We start from the raw sequence: 19784 nt of genomic DNA on the forward strand, positions 1-19784 counted from the left end.
CAGTCAACTGAAAAAGTTGGTAGCTCACAGAGTGATCACACTGCCCTCTGGGGGTTACAGGGACCACCAACTTGACAAAAAACAAACAAACAAACAAAAAAACACACTACAGCCTCTGCAAAAAAACAAAAAACAAAAACAAAACAAACAAAACCCTAAAGAAAAGGATAAATAAGGTGATTCAAAAAATGTTATTTTATTCAGGAAAAAACCTATTTCATACACAATCAACAGAAACAAGTAAAGAAAAGCTAAAGTTTTGCATGAATAAAACAGAATCTTAGGAATGAAAAACAAGAGTGGACGGGATGGTTTTTAATTATAGCTTACTGGTCCAACAAAACTAGAAGAAACACACTATACGAGGGCTGTCCATAAAGTATAGGTCCTTTTTATTTTTTTCAAAAACTATATGGATTTCATTCATATGTTTTTACGTCAGACATGCATGAACCCTCGTGCGCATGCGTGAGTTTTTCCACGCCTGTCGGTGACGTCATTCGCCTGTGAGCACTCCTTGTGGGAGGAGTCGTCCAGCCCCTCGTCGGAATTCCTTTGTCTGAGAAGTTGCTGAGAGACTGGCGCTTTGTTTGATCAAAATTTTTTCTAAACCTGTGAGACACATCGAAGTGGACATGGTTCGAAAAATTAAGCTGGTTTTCAGTGAAAATTTTAACAGCTGATGAGAGATTTTGAGGTGATTCTGTCGCTTTAAGGACTTCCCACGGTGCGAGACGTCGCGCTGCGCTCTCAGGCGGCGTCATCAGCCTGTTTCAAGCTTAAAACCTCCACATTTCAGGCTCTATTGATCCAGGACGTCGTGAGAGAACAGAGAAGTTTCAGAAGAAGTCGGTTTCAGCATTTTGTCCGGATATTCCACTGTTAAAGGAGATTTTTTTAATGAAAGACGTGCGGACGGGTCCGCGCGTTGGGACGCAGCCGACGCGGTGCGGCGGCACAGGAAAAACACCTCTGTGTTGATAACCATTTGTAAAATCCAGGCGGCTTTTGATGGCTTTCAGTGGCGTGAGTATATGAGAAATTGTTCCGCACGTCTTTCATTAAAACAGTGGAATATCCGGATAAAATGCTGAAACCGACTTCTTCTGAAACTTCTCTGTTCTCTCACGACGTCCTGGATCAAGAGCCTGAAATGTGAAGGTTTTCAGCTTGAAACAGGCTGATGACGCCGCCTGAGAGCGCTGTGCGACGTCTCGCACTGTGGGAAGTCCTTAAAGCGACAGTGTCACCTCAAAATCTCTCATCAGCCGTTAAAATTTTCACTGAAAACCAGCTTAATTTTTCGAACCATGTCCACTTCAATGTGTCTCACAGGTTTAGAAAAAAGTTTGATCAAACAAAGCGCCAGTCTCTCAGCAACTTCTCAGACAAAGGAATTCCGACGAGGGGCTGGACGACTCCTCCCACAAGGAGTGCTCACAGGCGAATGACGTCACCGACAGGCGTGGAAAAACTCACGCATGCGCACGAGGGTTCAAGCATGTCTGACGTAAAAACATATGAATGAAATCCATATAGTTTTTGAAAAAATAAAAAGGACCTATACTTTATGGACAGACCTCGTATATAGGTGTGATTCCTTTTAGAGGCCTGTATGTTTATCTCCAAAATCTATAAATATGCACAGCCTTTCACACAATACTGGCCACAGAGTGTAGGCATATGTATATATGTGTGTGTGTGTGTGTGTGTGTGTGTGTGGGGGGGGGGGGGGGGGGTCCTGGATCCAGAGAGACACCAAAACGTAAAGGGTTATTTCTTCAATAAGCACCTGCCCGCCACTGTGTTTTACAGTTTTGAATAATCACAGGCACAGACATACTTCAGTGAACACACCCTCCTTAGCAGAGGTTTTAAAAACCCCGAACAATTTAAGTATCAACAAATCAATGTCACTGCAGTACTGTAACAGTATAATCATTTCCTCAGAAAACAGTTCGGGAAATAAACATGAAAATCAAGTCAATACGTTACATTACAGAACAATATGTCCAGTGTTCCCAAACACAGACAACGTTCTTCTCTAAGCACAAATATCAGAGCACAGAAGGACAAATGGAAAACACATACATTCCATTTGTTTTTCCCCCCTAAATATCCTCCCAAAATATCTAACACTCTGTGTTTGTATTTCTTCAACTCCAGGCAGAACAACCTGCCAGGTGTAACAATCAATAACTTATTATAAAGACACAAATGAAACTGATCAATCAAAACAGCTCAACAAAACAGTGATAATTTTATGCAATAATAGAGGTGGTGAGGAAACGCATAACACTAGCTTTACAAGATGTGTTTGTTTTTAAACTTGCACGGAAGTGTTAATCCAGCAGCTGTGTGGTCATTTCTGTGGCTGCAGGTTGTGGTGTTACATTAAGTGATAGTGTAAGGTGGTTTGTGTCCTCAGAGGTGACACTTTCAACAGCCAACTTTCATCAGTTCCAAACAGACGCAAACCGTCAGAGAGCAGCAGATACCTTAGCGCTCAATCACAACGCATCAGCCGTGTCATTGACTTAAAGCCTTTTTTCAGAACAGCAATGTTTGTTGGTGCCATCTTAACTGGCATGCACAGACGTGTGTCTGCACACCTCTATAGTTTTACATCACCACTAGGGGGCAACACTGCATACCGGACAGTTTGGAAAAAGCCCAGAAAGTAGCCATTTAGCACAGATTAATGTCTCATCTGCGTGTACGCACACACTCGCCTGGGTTTCCTCTGTGCTGATATTCACCTGCTTTTGTTGATATTTTGTGAAAACATTAAGCATCTCTATTGTCTGTTATTTTGTCACTGTTCATCCCGCCACTGACTGCAACTCTAAATTCAACCAATCAGCTTCTTTCTCTGTACATCACTGACAGCACGTTTTGAGATGTTAGGGCTGCTCATCATTCTGTCAAAAAAGTTATTTTTTGTCTTGGCCAAAAGTAAAGGCACCTTGACACTTACACAAATTTGATCCCCGCAGTGCAAATCGTCGTGCCAATGCGTCCGTTTTGACCCCCTTGACGCCACGCTCCATATAAAATAATCATTTTATAGCTGATTACGTATTTTCTCTCAGAACTTGGCTGATGAAACCATTCTCTCATCGCGCCCAGAATCACAGACAAATGATCTACAGCTTCAGGTTGCCTTGTACGCATCATGCGGTGGACAACGCACTTGGAATCTTGTCTTCAAAGTAATTATTTATAATATACAGATATTGTAATGGATTGGTGAAACAGCTGCATTTTCTTCTAATGAGTTAGATAATGTATCTGTAATGTTATGTTTATTACAGATTTAACATCTCGTTCAGATGCCATGTGTGCAGTGACACGCAGTGTTTTCGAATAGGTTGCACAATGTTCATGGTTAATTCATGCAAGAGGCACGAAATGAATGCGTGCCATAAGTTTTGAACATTTCTAAATTTTCTTTGTGCACTGGCACGCAGCCGCACTCAGTTTAACAGTTTATGCATTGGCATGCAAGATTGTGTGCCAGCGTGCTGATCAAATTCTTGCAAGTCTCAAGGTGCTCATAACACTTGTGCAGCAACTGCGACTGTGAAAAATGACCTTCATATTTCAACCAATTTTTTATAGCTGCAGTGCACTGTTTTGACAGTAGGTTGTGCAATAACATCAAGATGGCAGTTTTACAGTTTTTTTTTTTGTTTCAATGGCCATTTTAAATGTTTAGAAACTGGTTCATAGTTTCAAAATTGCAAATTATACTGTAACCTCCGTTATTTACTCCACGCAAATTCCCCAGTAATGGAATTACAATGACAGCAAAATCTGGCCATATTTTACCTTACCATAAAGAATTTGCTCTGATTGTGATTCCGTAAGCATAAAATTACCTTCCATACTTCTGATGCATCAAAGAAAATTCCGTTCAATAAAGGAGTTACACTACAAGATCCAGAAGCCAAATCAGCGCCCGCATCCAAAAGTCTTATTCCACTCTTCATAGAGCTCCAAGTCTTTAGATGAGACACTTGGACGTACAGTCTTCAAGGCATCCTGGAAGTCACTGTAGAGGATTGGGCGCACCTGCTCAGCAGTGATGGTGGTAATATCACTGAGGTGGATGCTGCGGATGGGCCCCAACGCTGCCTCTCGACACAGCTGAGTCATATCAGCTCCCGAAAATCCCTCGGTTGCTGTTACCACACTCTCCAGCTCCTCCTGTCTCAGCTTGTTTTTCTCTTGAGTCATGAGGTTACAAACTATCTGCTGACGGGCGGCTGCTCCAGGCAGTGGAATGTATAATCTCTTTGCCAGGCGTCGGCGGGCAGCTTCGTCAATCTCCTGAGGACGATTGGTTGCACCCACCACTAGGATGCGGTCCTCGGCTGCGGTAGTGGCACCATCGAGCTGGACTAAGAACTCTGTCTTTATCCTCCGCGATGAGTCATGCTCTCCGTCTGTGCGCTGAGACAATAGTGAATCAATCTCGTCAATGAAAATGACGGCTGGCTGGTGGCAGCGAGAGATGGCAAACAAGGCGCGAACCATTTTTTCTCCCTCACCTACCCATTTGGATGTGAGTGATGAAGCACTGATGCTAAAGAAAGTGGCACCTGACTGACAAGCTATGCATTTTCCTATCAGAGTTTTGCCAGTCCCTGGGGGTCCAAACAGAAGAATCCCTTTGGGTGGACCACGGAGACCTGTGAAGATGTCAGGCCTCAGCATAGGCCAAACTACAATCTCCTTTATGGTTGTTTTGGCAAACTCCAGGCCTGCTATGTCATCCCAGGCCACAGGGGGCCCGTGATCCATGATCTCACTCAAGATCAGTTCAACAATCTTTGGCTCAAACATTTTCAGACGCTCATCCAGGACCTGAGGCTTCTGACTGGTATTGCGGGACACCCTTTCTTCTTCTACCCCCTGTCGTGGTATAGGGGAAACAAATTTTGAAAATGCCCCCCGAGGTCTGTTGGCACCCAGTGATTTCTTCATAGCTGCTGCCACACCAGGGCTCTGACCTCTTTGCAACTGGTGTTTTCTCTGTTGATCCACAATGAACTGCTCACGAGCAGTTTTGAAGTTACTTCCAATAGCTGACTGACCCCCATATGGCACTTTGCCACAATCCTCTCCATCTTGGTTGTAGAAATTCTTCCGCTTTGATGGATTTGTGGAAGCAAAAGAGGATGATCGGTTTAGTGAGCCACCAACAGGGGCACAGTTTGTCTGTGGTGGCATTAAAGAAGTGTGAACAAACTCAGACTGTGCTCGAACTGGAGGTTTGGACGATGAACTGGGATTACCCAGGATCCCATCAGAACATCTTGCCATCTCTGCAGTAGTACTGACAGCAATATTTCTTCCGTTACTGTCTATTTTAAGATGTGGGTTTCCTACAGAGCTGATAAACGGAGCCTCTGCCCTGACTTCTGTAGAGGGAACAAACAGGGATGTGCACCTGCTATCTTGTCCAACACATATGTCAACATCTGCTGGTGCCACCAGGGAGCCTCCTTCCTCTGTCCCAGTCCGAATCATCTTCTGCACAGAGGGCAACTCCAGCATGCTCTCCATGGTCAGGCACGACTCCCATTTGTCGCTGCAGTTCCTCTGACTACGGGCCAGATGTAGCGCACTCTCTGCATAGTTGTTTAGCCCTGTGCGAGGGTCATCTGAGTCCAGCACTGAGGCATAGCGCTCTGAGTAGGTCCTGAACAGGCTGGCCATGCCGGCCTGAGAGAGTTCGGAGCTTGCCCATGCATACTGAATGGAGAGGATGTGGGCTCGGTAGGCATCTGCCGTCTGTTCTGGTGTACAGTTGCCAGATGAAATATCAAAGGACCTCCTCTGCCATTCGCTCAGGTGTGCGCCACTCATGCCTGCCCTGTTCCAACCTGATGAAGAAGAGGTAAACAAGAGTTATCAAAAATACATGATCTCAGTAACAGCAGGCGCACACACACAGTGCAAAAACACGTATTTACATTAACTACCTATTTTACTGACCATTTAATTATCCAGGAGGAAATTCCTATTCATCTACTGTTGTGGCTTCCAGATTTACACTTTCACTCCAACTAAATGCTGCAGGCACATAACTGGTTGAATTGCAATTCTTCAGATTCTTTTCCCCCTTCCAAATTATTTTATTTTTAAAACACCTCTGGAAAAATTCTTATTTATGTTTGCAATAATCTGCAAATTAACTGACTGTTCAAACAGCAGCCACACCATCATTCACCTAAGAATTGCTTCTTAATACACATTTTCAATTGCATCAAATCTAATTTAAAACAAATAAACACAAATGGAGAGATTTCTGAGCAAGTTCACAAATTATATATATATATATATATATATATATATATATATATATATATATATATATATATATATATATAAAAATAAGAGAGAGAGAGAGAGAGAGAGAGAGAGAGAGAGATCGATCGATCAGTGGTAGCAAATTGTTTGTGATGAAATACCTGAATTAACAAACAGGTATTTCATCATAAACGAATGAATATACAAACAAATTTGTATATTAATTTATTTTCTATACCTGCGTACTCCAACCAAAGGTCAGGGGAAGTTCTGAAGCCTTTCCCAGCAGTCATAGGACATGAGGTGGGGTACACCCTGGACGCCAGTCCATCGCAGTGACATGTAGACAAACACATCCAAATTCTCACTCATACCTGCAGTCAATTTAGAGTCACTAATCCACCAAACCTGCATGTCTTAGGAAGTGGGAGGAAGCCGAAGCACACAAATACGTGGAGAACATTCAAACTCCACACAGAAAGGACGAAATGGGAAGGGATCCCACAATCTTCTTGCTGTGAGGCAAATGTGCTAACCACTAATTCACCGTGCTGCCCACCTCTGTACATGTAATAGACAATTATGGTATATTTAAAGTAGACCTGCATTGAATTAAATGTGGTCAGATCTTAGAAAGAAATAGCTGATATGTATTTACAGTATAAGACCCTTATGAATGCAGTAAAGTAAATCTGCAAGCCCAAATTTGTAATTCAGCGGAGAAATCTTCATTTAAAAATGACAAATTTGCAGCTAAAATTTGGCCCTCTGCGAAAACTGTTTGTACATCCGGGTCATTGCAGTGACGTCCGGCAGAAGACAGAGCGCTCCCGCCTTCAGTCCGATCCCGCATTAAAATTGATTTTATCTGTTAGTAATGTTACTGTTATACACGTCCTGGTTTCAGCATCCAAAAGTAAGCTGCAATGAATGTGAGATACAGCTCTGCATGCTCAGATCAGCGGCGACATCGACAGCGGGCGACGTTCTTCCCCGACGCCTCGCTCTCTGCCTCCGCTGCGCTTACTGAGTCTGCGTGCTCGGTAAACGCCAAAGCGGGCCACTCACTTTGCCCCCGTGTCTGCTGTGCAGCCGGCACCACGTCCCTGTCTACTGAATGGAGGTGCAGCCAACTTGGCAAAAGTCCAGAGACTACGCTCGCTGTTTTGATGTGGAGCGGCCGGTGACACCTGTTGCTGCAAGGACAGACTTTCCGCAGTGCCGCACGTCTCGGTAATCGTAGCCGCAGAGCTCCGTGGCCGCTGAGAGAGGTTTATATCTTTTTAATGACTTGGATTCTTTGCGGGTCCCGCCTCCGTACCCTGCGACGGTAACACCGGAGACGAAAGACAGTAGATTTTCAATGCAACACCACTCAGTCAAACGGATGTATGAAAAAATCCCCCCAAAATAATTTTCAAGCACAAATAAAAGAAATGTGTACTCACCAAAAGTGCCACAAGACAATATGAAGTTTAAAAAAAAGTAGATCCTTCCGTATAAGACAAGAAAAAGGTGCAGATGCAAACTGACGTAAATCCACAAATTACAGTTGGCGCGCGCAATGCATGCTGGGAGAGGGTCTTTTCCCTGACGTCTCTGCAGTGTCCCGGATGTGATGACAGTTTTGCGGAGGGCTAAATTTTAGCTGTAAATTTGTCATTTTTAAATGAAGATTTCTCCATTGAATGACAGATCTGGGCTTGCAGATTTACTTTACTACATTCAGAAGGATCTTATTTGTAAATATAAGTCATTTTTTGGTCCAAAGATCTGACTGCATTTATTTCAATGCAGGTCTACTTTAAAAGCAAGAAAAGTCCACTTATCTCCCCAAGCAGATGTCAGAGTGGAGTTATTTTCCTTCATGCACATCTTCATATGGAGTGACACTATTTAAGTAGTTTCATTGAAAACAGTGTAGGAGGACTTGCAAAGTTTTACAAAGCTGAACCCCCCCGTCCATCCATCCATCCATTTTCTTCCGCTTTATCCGGAGTCGGGTCGCGGGGGCAGCAGCTCAGGCAAAGCCGCCCAGACCTCCCGATCCACACACACCTCCCCCAGCTCCTCCGGGGGAACCCCAAGGCTTTCCCAAGCCAGCTGGGTCTTCCCCGGGGCCTCCTCCCAGTGGGACGTGCCCGAGCCACCTCAACTGACTCCTTTCGACGTGGAGGAGCAGCGGCTCGACTCCGAGCTCCTCCCGAGTGACCGAGCTCCTCACCCTATCTCTAAGGGAGCGCCCAGCCACCCTACGGAGGAAACTCATCTCGGAAATCAAACAACACAACTTTAGGTGTTTATCCACCCACTGAGTCTGACCAACAAACTCTGGCTCTGGTAAAGCAAACATGTCGACAGTACGAACAAAGTATGCCAGTTGCTCGGTTATTGGCTACACACAGGAACACAAAAGACATTTTTACCCCTATGTCTGAGGATATGAAGACCAAGTAAATTAATTTATTTTTGATGGAAATGCACCCACAATAACTCCTAAAGTGTGAGTGCTTAAAATTTCCTTTCAAATTGTTTTCTCAACAAGGGCCAGTACAATATCAGACTTGCTACAATTCTGTAGATAAAGCACGGATCTGTAAAGAGTGTTTGTGACCCAACTTCAAACTTGAAACACACCACAAATATGGCATGCACTTTCCTCGAATGGTGCTGTTAAAGTGCGTCATACAGTTGTGCTCAAACGTTTACATACCCTGGCAGAATTTTAGATTTTTTTGTCTATTTTTCAGAGAACATGAATGATACAAAAACTTTTTTCCCCACTCATGGTTAGTGGTTGTGTGAAGCCGTTTATTGTCAAACAGCTGTTTACGGTTTTTAAATCGTAATAATCAGACCTACCCAAATGACACTGATCAAAACTTTACATACCCCAGTTCTTAATACCGTGTATTGCCCCCTGTAACATCAATGACAGCTTGGAGTCTTCTGTGGTAGTTGTGGACGAGGCTCTTTATTTATTCTAATGGACAGCTGCCCATTCTTCTTGGCAAACAGCCTCCAGTTCATGAAAATTCCTGGGCTGTCTTGCATGAACTGCACATTTGAGATCTCCCCAGAGTGGCTCAATGACATTGAGGTCAGGAGACTGTCACCTTTATTATGCTGTAACCAGTGACAGGTTGACTTGACCTTGTGTTTTGGATCGTTGTAACATCCAAGTTCATCCCATGCACAGCTTCTGGGCTGATGAGTACAAATATTCCTCCAGTATTTTCTGATAACATGAAGCATTCATCCTTCTATAAATTTTGACCAGGTTTCCTGTGCTGTTGTATCTCACACATCCCCAAAACATCAGCGATACACCTCCATGCCTCACAGTAGGAACGGTGTAACATTCATCATAGGTCTTGTTGACTCCTCTCCGAATGTAACGTTTATAGTAGTGGCCAGAAAGTAAAATTTTAGTCTCATCACTCCAAATTACTTTGTTCTCTGTGGTGTTTGGCGTATTGTAAACGGGATACTTTGTGACAATTGCATAGTAATGGCTTTCTTCTGGTGACAACCATGCAGCCCATTTTTCTTCAACAAGTGCCTCCTTATTGTGTATCTTGAAAAAGCCACACCACTTTTTCCCCCCAGAGTCCTGTATTTCAACTGAACTTATTTGTGGGTTTTTCTTTGCATCCCGAACAATTTCCCTGGCACTTGTGCCTGAAATTTTTGTTGGTCTACCTGAGTGTGGTTTGTTCCAATGGAATCCCTCATTTTCCACTTCTTAATTATAGTCTGAACATGCTGATTGGCATTCTCAGTCCCTTGGATATCTTTTTATATCCCTTTCCTGTTTGTTATCAGGCCAAAATAACCAGGGTATGTAAAATTTTGATCAGGGTCATTTGGTTAGTTTCTGTTGTCATTATGATTTAGAAAGAGTAAACACAGTTGTTTGACAAAAAATGGCTTCACAAAACCACTAACCATAAGTGAAATATAAGTTTTTGAGTTATCATTCACATTCTCTGAAGAATGGGCAAAAAAAAAAAAAAAGCAAAAATTCTCCCAGGGTATGTAAACTTTTCAGCACAAATGTATATACCCACACATACAATTGAACCTGCAGACACAGAAACAGCTTGTTCTGAGCAGGGCGGAAGCAGAGGGCTTCATAGACATGCTACAATCCAGGATCAGAGTAGATTTTTAGCAAGAAACTTCAAAAGATATGATTTGGGGACCTCTGAGATGTATGGAAACTTGTTGAAAAGGAGTACAATATGTGAGCTTTAACCTCAGGAACACAGAGTAAGCCTGCATCCTGACACCTCTGCACGGGATTGTGTATAAGGTTTGATAAGCTCCATCAGATAAGACAAAACACAGCATTCACAATTTTATAAGTCAACAACAAAACCTTAAAATCTGCTCTCACACTGACAGGAAGCCAGAGAAAGGAAGCCAGAACACGTGCAATGTGATCAAACCTTCAATTCTACCCAAAACTCTAGCACCTGTATTCTGAATCATGTGCAGACATCATGTACTCCATCCATTTTCTAAACCTAGTTATTCCATTTAAGGGTCACAGCGGAGGCTGAAGCCTATCCCAGCTGTCAGTGGTCAAGAGGTGGGCTACACCCTGGACAGGCTGCCAGTAGTATGGCCAACACACGGAGAGGAACAAATTCAGTCACACTCCTATTCATACCTACAGTCAATTTAGAGCAGGGGTAAATGGACTACATTTATATAGCACTTTTCCATCTGCATCAGACGCTCAAAGCGCTTTATAATTATGCCTCACATTCACCCATTCACACAAACACACTCACACACTGATGCCAGGGTGCTGCCATGCAAGGCGTTCACTACACACCGGGAGCAACTAGGGAATTAAGGACCTTGCCCAAGAGCCCTTAGTGATTTTTCTGTCAGGCTGGGGTTTGAACCGAGGATCCTCTGGTCTCAAGCCCAACGCTTAATCACTAGACCAGTGATTTTCAAACTGTGAGCTCCCCCACTCCCGGGGGGTGACAAAGTTCTTCAGGGGGCTGCAAGGGATGGGTATCATGAACTTGTTCTTTTCGAAAATCGTAAAGAAATTATTTGATCCACCGACATCAATAGCCTTTTTGCTTAACGATTCCCTTATCGGACCTTCAGAACAGCCATTGTTTTTGAGAGTGTTTTATCAGGAAAATGATCATTTTTCTATGTTGATTGCAGACCCTGCAGCGGGTCTGTAATCAACCGCTTCTGTAATAGCACCGCTTTGAAGCTTGAAACAACAAAGCAGTGCTCTGATCCGCTGCTTCGTTCGTTCATTGCTTCGCTGATTTCAGAAGCGACCAGTCCGCTTCTTAACCCCTCTCAAAGCCATTTAAAAATGTCAATCGTGAGTCACTTTTGTGCGGATAAAAGTCACTAATTGAGACTCGTCTTGGTGCAGACAAGAAACAAGGATCGCCCTCCGTTCCATTTACAAAACGCTGCGCCGCTCTCTGCCGAGTCAAGTTAGAATCTGGTTGGAATTAATAACTTCAAAGCGAATCACCATCAAATGACACCTCTTTCCAAAAGTTGTAACACAGACAACAGAGTAAAACTTTTTTTTTCCTCCCAAAATGAGACGCCCTGCGTTCTTTAGGAATTACATTGATGTTGACCTGCAGCACAGCCGGCTGTAAGAGCTCAGCTCAGAGGTATGGAGTTAGATTTGTGCCATTAATGTCTGAAATGGTTTTGACAAAAACTACAGATTTTACTTATTTTTATCTATGTCCAGAGATCAAGGATCCAGTGACCGATTTCATATTTATTTACTTTAAGACTCAATAAAATGTTATTAACATAGAAAACCTGTAAAGCCTACTTTTAGTACACAGAAAATTCACAGGAGGTATTGATAAGGGAATCGAATCAATAATGGCATCGATAGATAAAATCTTATCAATACCCATTATTTATCTTAAAATGTGTTAGTTATGCCAAAGACGTTTAAAAACAGAGATGTTTGAATGAAAAAATTATGTTTAAAATATGACAAAAGATAAAAATAGAAGAACAGAAAGAACTTTAAAAACACGTTTAAAATGTTTACAAAGGCTGTAAAATGTGTAAATGCATAGACCACGCTGGGCTCCCTGGCAACAGGGGCATTCCAGTGGGAGCAATTGGCCAGGAGTGTGCTTGTCAACCTTAAGCCAAGCCATACCAACTGTGTGGAACGCAATCATCTGAATGTCATCCAGGTACATCACATTCCAACATAAAAGCACAATTTGCAGCGAGAGTCGGGTTCCCCAATGTAATCAGAGCTATTGACTACACACATACTGCTATAAAGTTACCATCACATCATGAATTTGTTTTTGTTAAAAGGAAATAATTTCATTCTATCAATGTTCAAGTCATATGTGATGTGCAAATGCATTTGGTTGGGTTGAGAACAGAAGCTGGCACGGTGTGCGATTGGTGGCTGCTTGTTGTGTAAATAGTTTATTTGTGTAACCGTTCCAAAGGAAAACCAGCACAGGGAAATTTGGGCATGTGGACATTCCAATATGTTTTTTTTTTCTTATTATTTATGTGTTTTCTTTTTATTGATGATTACACTACAGCTGCAGATTCTTACCAAACCCCAAATTATCTCCCTGTGTTCAGTATTTATTAATAAACGTGAGAGTGATGTTGTGAATGTCACACTGTCAGCCACAGAGCACCTCATGTTTTTAACTTCAGTGTGTGTACGCTGCACTGAGCTCACAGCGTTTCGACCTTACGCACACGCTCCCACTAACATTTATAAAGTTTCATGATTATTCTGTTTAACAGGGTACCAAATAAGCTATCCCTGCATGTCTCCACATCATTTCCAGTCAATTGTAGCTCACATTCAGTATAATTTCTCTTCTCTGTTCATGTTGTCTGATGTGACGATGTGGGGAATCCCTGCTCAAAGGTACTATTTACATGGAACTGCATATTTATATAGGAGCGTGGCTGGGATGGAGTTTGGTGCATCTGCATGTGCGCTCAATTCCAGGTTTAGTAGGATGTACAAACAGAACTTGCTTGGATCCATGTGTACGCACACTTTGATACATCTGAATATTTTTGTGCTTCTGCCAGTTTGAGTTTTGGCATACACCATGTTTCAGAATTAAAGCCACACAAGTCTTTACAGGAGGCCCCTGGCCAGAATCAAACCTGGGACATTCTAGCTGTGAGGCAGTACTGCTAACCACTAAGTCACCATGCTGCTCATCTTGTACTCTTTTGTGAAAAACAGAACATCAAACATCACAGCCATGGATTCCACAGGCACAAAAGCATGAATCAGTACTTCAGAACCTCACACAGACAGGACAGATTTGAACTCTTTCACTATGATGAATCGCACACTCACCCAGTGACAGCATTTATTAATCATGAAGCCGTCACTGTGTAGCAGGACCAACAACAGTCACCTGTCTTCTCTGAATTCAAAAGTAGAAAATTAGAAAGCATCCATCTTTCCCAGCAGTCACACACCTCTAGTTTTGCAGTATGAGACACATTACCAAAACAGACATGTTGTTCTGGACCTGTCATGATAACCATTTAATTCAATAATGTTGCTGAACGATACTATCTCCATTTTATCCATCTGATAATGCAACAACACACTTTCAAAAATAATAAGCTTCTAATTCTTCTATCTAATGCATGAAAATTCAGTTAGGTATGTCTTCTATAATACAAGGTCTGTTAGAAAACTATCTGACCTTTTATTTTTTTCAAAAACTATATGGATTTGAATCACGTGTGATTGCATCAGCCAAACTTGAACCTTCGTGCACATGTGTGAGTTTTTTCACGCCTGTCGGTTGCGTCATTCACCTGTGAGCACGCTTTGAAGGAGGAGTGGTGCAGCCCCCTCGGTGGATTTTCATTGTCAGGAAAATGGCCGAGCGACTACCGCTTTGCTGCATCAAAATTTTTTCACAACCTGTGAGAGACAGCCAGGTGGAAACCATTTGGAAACTTCAGATGGCTTTCGGTGAAGATCCTATGGGCATCACACAGATTAAGGAGCATTACAACAGGATTAAAGATGGCCCACAGCGGCTGAGGGCGCGCCGCACTTCGAGCGGCCATCGACAGTGTGAAACGACCAGATCATTTCCAAAGTGAAGGCTGTGTTGATCCGGGACGTCGTCTGACTACCAGAGAAATGGCAAGAGAGGTGGACATAGCACTTTTTCGACACATTACACTGTTACAGGAGATTTTGTAATGAAAGACGTGTGACGGAATTCGCGCATCAGGACGGAGCCGCTAATGGCGCAGAACAAAAAGCACCTCCGTGTTGGAAGTCTCACGGGACATGCCCAGCTCTTCCACCATTCGGAAGATTCAGACGGCTTTGGGTGGCTTTTCAGTCAAGTGAGCATCCGAGAAATTGTCGAAGAGCTGAGCATGTCACAACATGTCCTGTGAGACCAACACGGAGGTGCTTTCGTTCCACGCCATTAGCGGCTACGTGGCGAATTCCTCCGCTCCTGTTTTCATGACAAAATCTCCTTTAATAGTGGAATGTGCCAGGAAAGTGCAATTTTCTGCCATTTCTCTGGTAGTCAGACGACGTCCCGGATCAACACAGCATTCAGTTTGGAAATGATCTCGTCGTTTCAGCCTGTCGATCGCCGCTCAGAGCGCGGCGCTCCCTCCGCCATTGTGCGCCATCTTTAAACCGGCTGTACCACTCCTTAATCTGTGTGATGCCCATAAAATCGTCCCTGAAAGCCATCTGAATTTTCTGAATGGTGTCCACCTGGCTGTCTCTCACAGTTTCTGGAATAATTTGATGCAGCGCTGCTCCAGCCGTTCAGACATTTTCCTCACAATGAAAATCCGATGAGGGGGGAGGACCAGTGCTCACTCAAAGCGTGGTCACAGGCGAAAGACGCAACCGACAGGCGTGAAAAAACTCATGCATGCGCACGAAGGTTCAAGCTTGGCTGATGCAATCACACGTGATTCAAATCCATAAGGTTATTGCAAAAAATAAAAAGGTTGGCTACTTTTGTAACAGACCTCGTACATTCCAATTCTAAGGTAGAACTCTACAAGTGTATACTAAGGTATATCTAAATATCTAAAAAAAAAAAAAAAAAGTAGAATAGAAGAGTAGAGTAGAGCCACTTAGGTGCCTGGTCTTGAGAACCAGGGATGGTAGATTAAAAAGAACTATATGACCTTTACTGAATGTGACACATTTTGGAAACATTTTCAAAGCATAAGAGCTTGTGGACAAAAATGGAGAGAGATTTTCGGGTTTATTTCACACAAAACATTTTAGTCTCGTCTTTTTTCGTCAACAATAATGCAAGTTTATTTCGTCTTAATTAATGTTTTAGAACACTGACGTAGTATCGTCCTCGCCTCGCCTTCGTCTTGAAAAAATGGTCGTTGATGAATTTATTTCATCTCATCTGATGAAATGAACACTACTGGGGCCAAACATGGAAAACATAACATACTGATGAGCCCAGTTTTCTGTGGACTTTTTTTGTGTTCACTTGCTGCTGAGTAAAAGGATGTTTTATATTAAGCTTCCTAATTGACAGATTTCTCAAAGGAGTTTTCTTTGGTGCAGAGCCGACTCTGCCGCTGCCCCACGTAGTGTAAATGGGAGCATTGACCAACCGTCAGTGACACTTTATTGTTATTAGTACTTCATGGATAACACTGTCTACACTTAGGAATTGGGTCTGGTCTCTCAAAGTGTCAATTAACGTGAACTGTTGTCATCGAGCAAGGTTGCAAAATATTTCCTCTTCTGCCTCTATGAAAATCTTATCAGGCGTGCAGTCTATTTGATCACTGCATAATTAATTCAGGTGGGACAGGCTTTATATGGGGAAGTGGGGTGAAGTAATTATTATCAGAAATCCTCAGTATTTTGCTGCATCAGAATGTGGCACATGGATTACACACATCCATGCAGTCTGTGTCTTTTACTTTATGTAAAATGATCCAAAGAGATTCCTTTGGATTCGATTAACCTCATAAGAAAACAAGCATTTGTATATTCAATGGCTCAATAAACAGATTAAAAAAAATCCAAACATTTGTTTGTTTGTTTTTTTGTATATATGACGGGTGGTCCTTTCATGCGTGCAGTTTGATTGATTGATAAATCCCCTACTACATAATTTATTCAGGTGGGATAGGCATACATGGGGAGTTGGGTGAAATCCTCAATATTTTGTGGCATCTGAATGCACCATAGGGACAGCGTATATCCATGCAGTTGTGCATTTTACACTCTGTAAAGCAATCCATAGAAATTACACCAGAGCTGCCTGTCTCTTTTCCCATCCTGCGCCTCACAATCAACATGAACAAAATGTCCACAAGTCCAAAACAGCAAAATGACCTTGTTCCACTATGATCACAATGCTGAAATAGGTCCATGCATGTGTGACTGTGTCTTTGACCACATTGAAACTAGGTGTCCTCCACACGATCTGGGTCCAAAGGACACGTGTGTCTGTCGTAATTTTTTTTTTTTTTTTAACTGGCAAAAATATGTCAGCAAAGTCTGGACACAACCATGATGAAACAATCCCACAAGGGGCATTTCATGGTGTGTCCAGAAGACAAAACACATCGGGGGCGTGTTGTGTCATCAAGTGTGTCCTAATTGCTGATTGTGGTCGGTACATTGCAGTATCTCTTCACTTGACTAGATGAAATGTTCACATCTACAGTTTAATTTGTTCACCATGCAAACCTAATACCCACCCAAGACTGGCGAATGAATCTGTGTTGCTCCATGTTTCATCTAAATCAAATCGTTCAGTGAGACACATGAACCTCGAGTCTGGACAAGGAGCGATGTGTATGCGTACATCTGAGTCCGGTATGATTATCACGGTGGAGGAAGTGCACCCAGTCCACTCAGATAGGTCGGGGCATTTTACAGGTTATAAGGAGAGTGGTGAGATCAACATTATCATTTTAATTTGTATATGTCAAAAAACATCCTGTTTAACAGAGACCACAGACTTGTTATTTCTGGGTTAATGATGGGGTCTGAGTGAATCAGGACTCCCTCAACTCTACTGCTCAGGTGGGGCACTATGGTGGTAAAATCAGTGCTTATTCTGGCATCATGTTAACATTCATGTGCAGGGTTCTCACCAGGATTTTTTTTCCACAGCATAGGGGGGGAACTTAGTGGGGTGTAGCTTCACGAAGAACATTGCAGGTGCGACTATTGTAGGAGGGTCCGAGGGCATCCCCCCAGAGAAAATGTTGAAATCCATAACCCTTTGAAACACTATTTCATGTATTTTAAGGGCCACTTTGTGTTAAGTGGGATGTCAAATAATGTGCAACTTGTCCTTAAAAACAAAACAAACAAACAAAATAAAAAAAACAGAAAAGCCCCCCCCATGCTGGTTAAATCACAGCATAGGGGATCCAAACCACAGCATAGGGGCCCCCTATGCTCAAATGCGCTGGCAAGAACCCTGATATGTAAACAAACATAAATGTATATACAACAGGCAATATCGAGGTCAGAAAAATTATCAAGACCATATCTATATATTGTTTGAAGTAGCCGATAGGTAATTATAGTGACAGGCTTATGCACAACGGTAGGTCATGAGCCTCATAGTGAAAGTCAACCCCAGGGATAGCTGTAATCTGACCAAGAGCTGGTTTTTAGGTATTGTTATGGTTTTATCTGAGGTGGTGTGCTTTTATATCAATTGCATTTTGTTTTTTTTAACTATTATTTTAGGCCGTGACTATTCGCACGGCGGCCATGTCCATAACTCATTTGGCTATTCGCACGGCAAGACTCTGGTGGCAAAACTTTGAACTACTTGTATAAACAAACATACTGCATTCAAGATGTCATAACTCCTTTAATATTTTTCGATTTTGATGATTTTTTTTTTTTATTCGGCTGTGTCCATAACTCTCACTTCACGATTCGCATGGCAAGACTCTGGTGGCAAAACTTGGAACTACTTACTTGTATAAACAAACATACTGCATTCAAGATATAACTCCTTTAATATTTTTTGATTTTTTTTTTTTTTATTCGCCCGTGTCCATAACTCTTATTTCAGTATTCGCACGGCAAGACTCTGGTGGCAAAAGGCTGACCCTATTCGAACGGTGGCCGTGTCCATAACTCTCATTTAATGCAGTATGTTTGTTTATACAAGTAGTCACCAGTCTTGCCGTGCGAATAGCCAAATGAGAGTTATGGACACGGCGGCCGTGCGAATAGCCACTTACATTATTTTAACCTTGGATATGGTTTATGTACTACTTGTACAATTTTTTTTTTAATCACACAATAAAATGTTACGTTAAGTGACAAAGACAAACAACAGTGGACAGAGACGGTACTTTGAGGTACCCCATACTTCACTGTGTAAAATTGAAAGGTGTGCACAAGGTCAGCTGGTGGCAAGGAGCCTGGCCTACATCCTGAACCTAAACCTGTCAAATTCATAATTAAATTATTCATGTGATAAAAATGTGTACAATAGCGCACACAATGCATAATCTGTCCTCTCTGACACCAGTGAAAAACAAACTGAGTTCAAATGGACTCAATTCCATTGACAATTTTATACACGTCAATTAAGTCAGTTATAACCTAAAACAGCTTAAGATCAGTATTTTCACACTTACTATAAAATCCTCCGTATGTGCGGTAAACAGAAGAAGCGCAAAAGTACAAACTACAATTTTACGATAACTTTTGCTTAAGACGTTCCCGCCATCTTTTTCTTGCCTGCACTGCTTTTCAAGGTTTCGTTCCATTTCATTTGCAGCCCACGTCAGTCTTTTCAGTCTCCATCCTTCCATGAAGTATATTACAGTAATAATAAATATTTACTCATCAGCACAACTTGTCAGAGAAAGCTACATGTACTCAACTGATAATATGGCAAATAAACGCGTGATAAATCCGATAAAGACATTTGCCAAAAGAAAGTAACCTCATATCTGATATTGGAACGCGCTTATAGGCGTGCCATACTGCGGGTGCGCTTCATTTGTAGTCCGGGTTCGCGCAGAAGGCGGAGACAACTACAACAAATGCTGTTTTATTAACTTTGACGTCGCATTACTGATTTAATAATAATTATTTGTAAATAGCACAATGTTGCCAAAAAGGAAAGCCCGTTATGCAGAGTGGAGTCGCTCTTTTCAACGTATGCGAAATGTCTTTTAAAATACTATAATGGCAAACGAGCTCAGCTATTATAAGGCCTACCACGCCATCTTGTGGTCGCATCGCGTTAATGTCTATAAAATAAATGTCGCTGTTCTTTCTGGGATATGTAGTACCAACGTTAGTCAAATTCATTTAGTCACCGAATTCAGGCGTAATGTTATTTTAAAAGGATGCATTGTTTTTCCTCAAAATTATATCTAAAGTCGTTATAACTAAAATATATTAAACATAAAAACAGTTAAAT

General features: G+C 42.2%; 1 protein-coding gene and 1 long non-coding RNA gene across 2 annotated transcripts; both read right to left on the reverse strand.

Moving 5' to 3' along the window:
• Positions 1–1934: 1934 nt before the first annotated feature.
• Positions 1935–13444, reverse strand: LOC117523902. Its single transcript, XR_004564639.1, has 5 exons — positions 13434–13444; positions 12109–12115; positions 9008–9014; positions 3562–3881; positions 1935–2965 (listed from the first exon to the last, which is right to left on the reverse strand). It is a non-coding gene; the product is annotated as an uncharacterized LOC117523902 (long non-coding RNA).
• Positions 3890–19094, reverse strand: fignl1 (fidgetin-like 1). The gene is made up of 2 exons (XM_034185523.1): positions 18991–19094; positions 3890–5891 (listed from the first exon to the last, which is right to left on the reverse strand). The coding sequence occupies exon 2, from the start codon at positions 5872–5874 to the stop codon at positions 3955–3957; it is 1920 nt and encodes a 639-aa protein (XP_034041414.1). The 5' UTR covers positions 5875–5891; positions 18991–19094; the 3' UTR covers positions 3890–3954.
• Positions 19095–19784: the final 690 nt, after the last annotated feature.

Source organism: Thalassophryne amazonica, chromosome 13, assembly GCF_902500255.1.
Source record: "Thalassophryne amazonica chromosome 13, fThaAma1.1, whole genome shotgun sequence".
In the NCBI taxonomy this organism is placed as follows: domain Eukaryota; kingdom Metazoa; phylum Chordata; class Actinopteri; order Batrachoidiformes; family Batrachoididae; genus Thalassophryne; species Thalassophryne amazonica.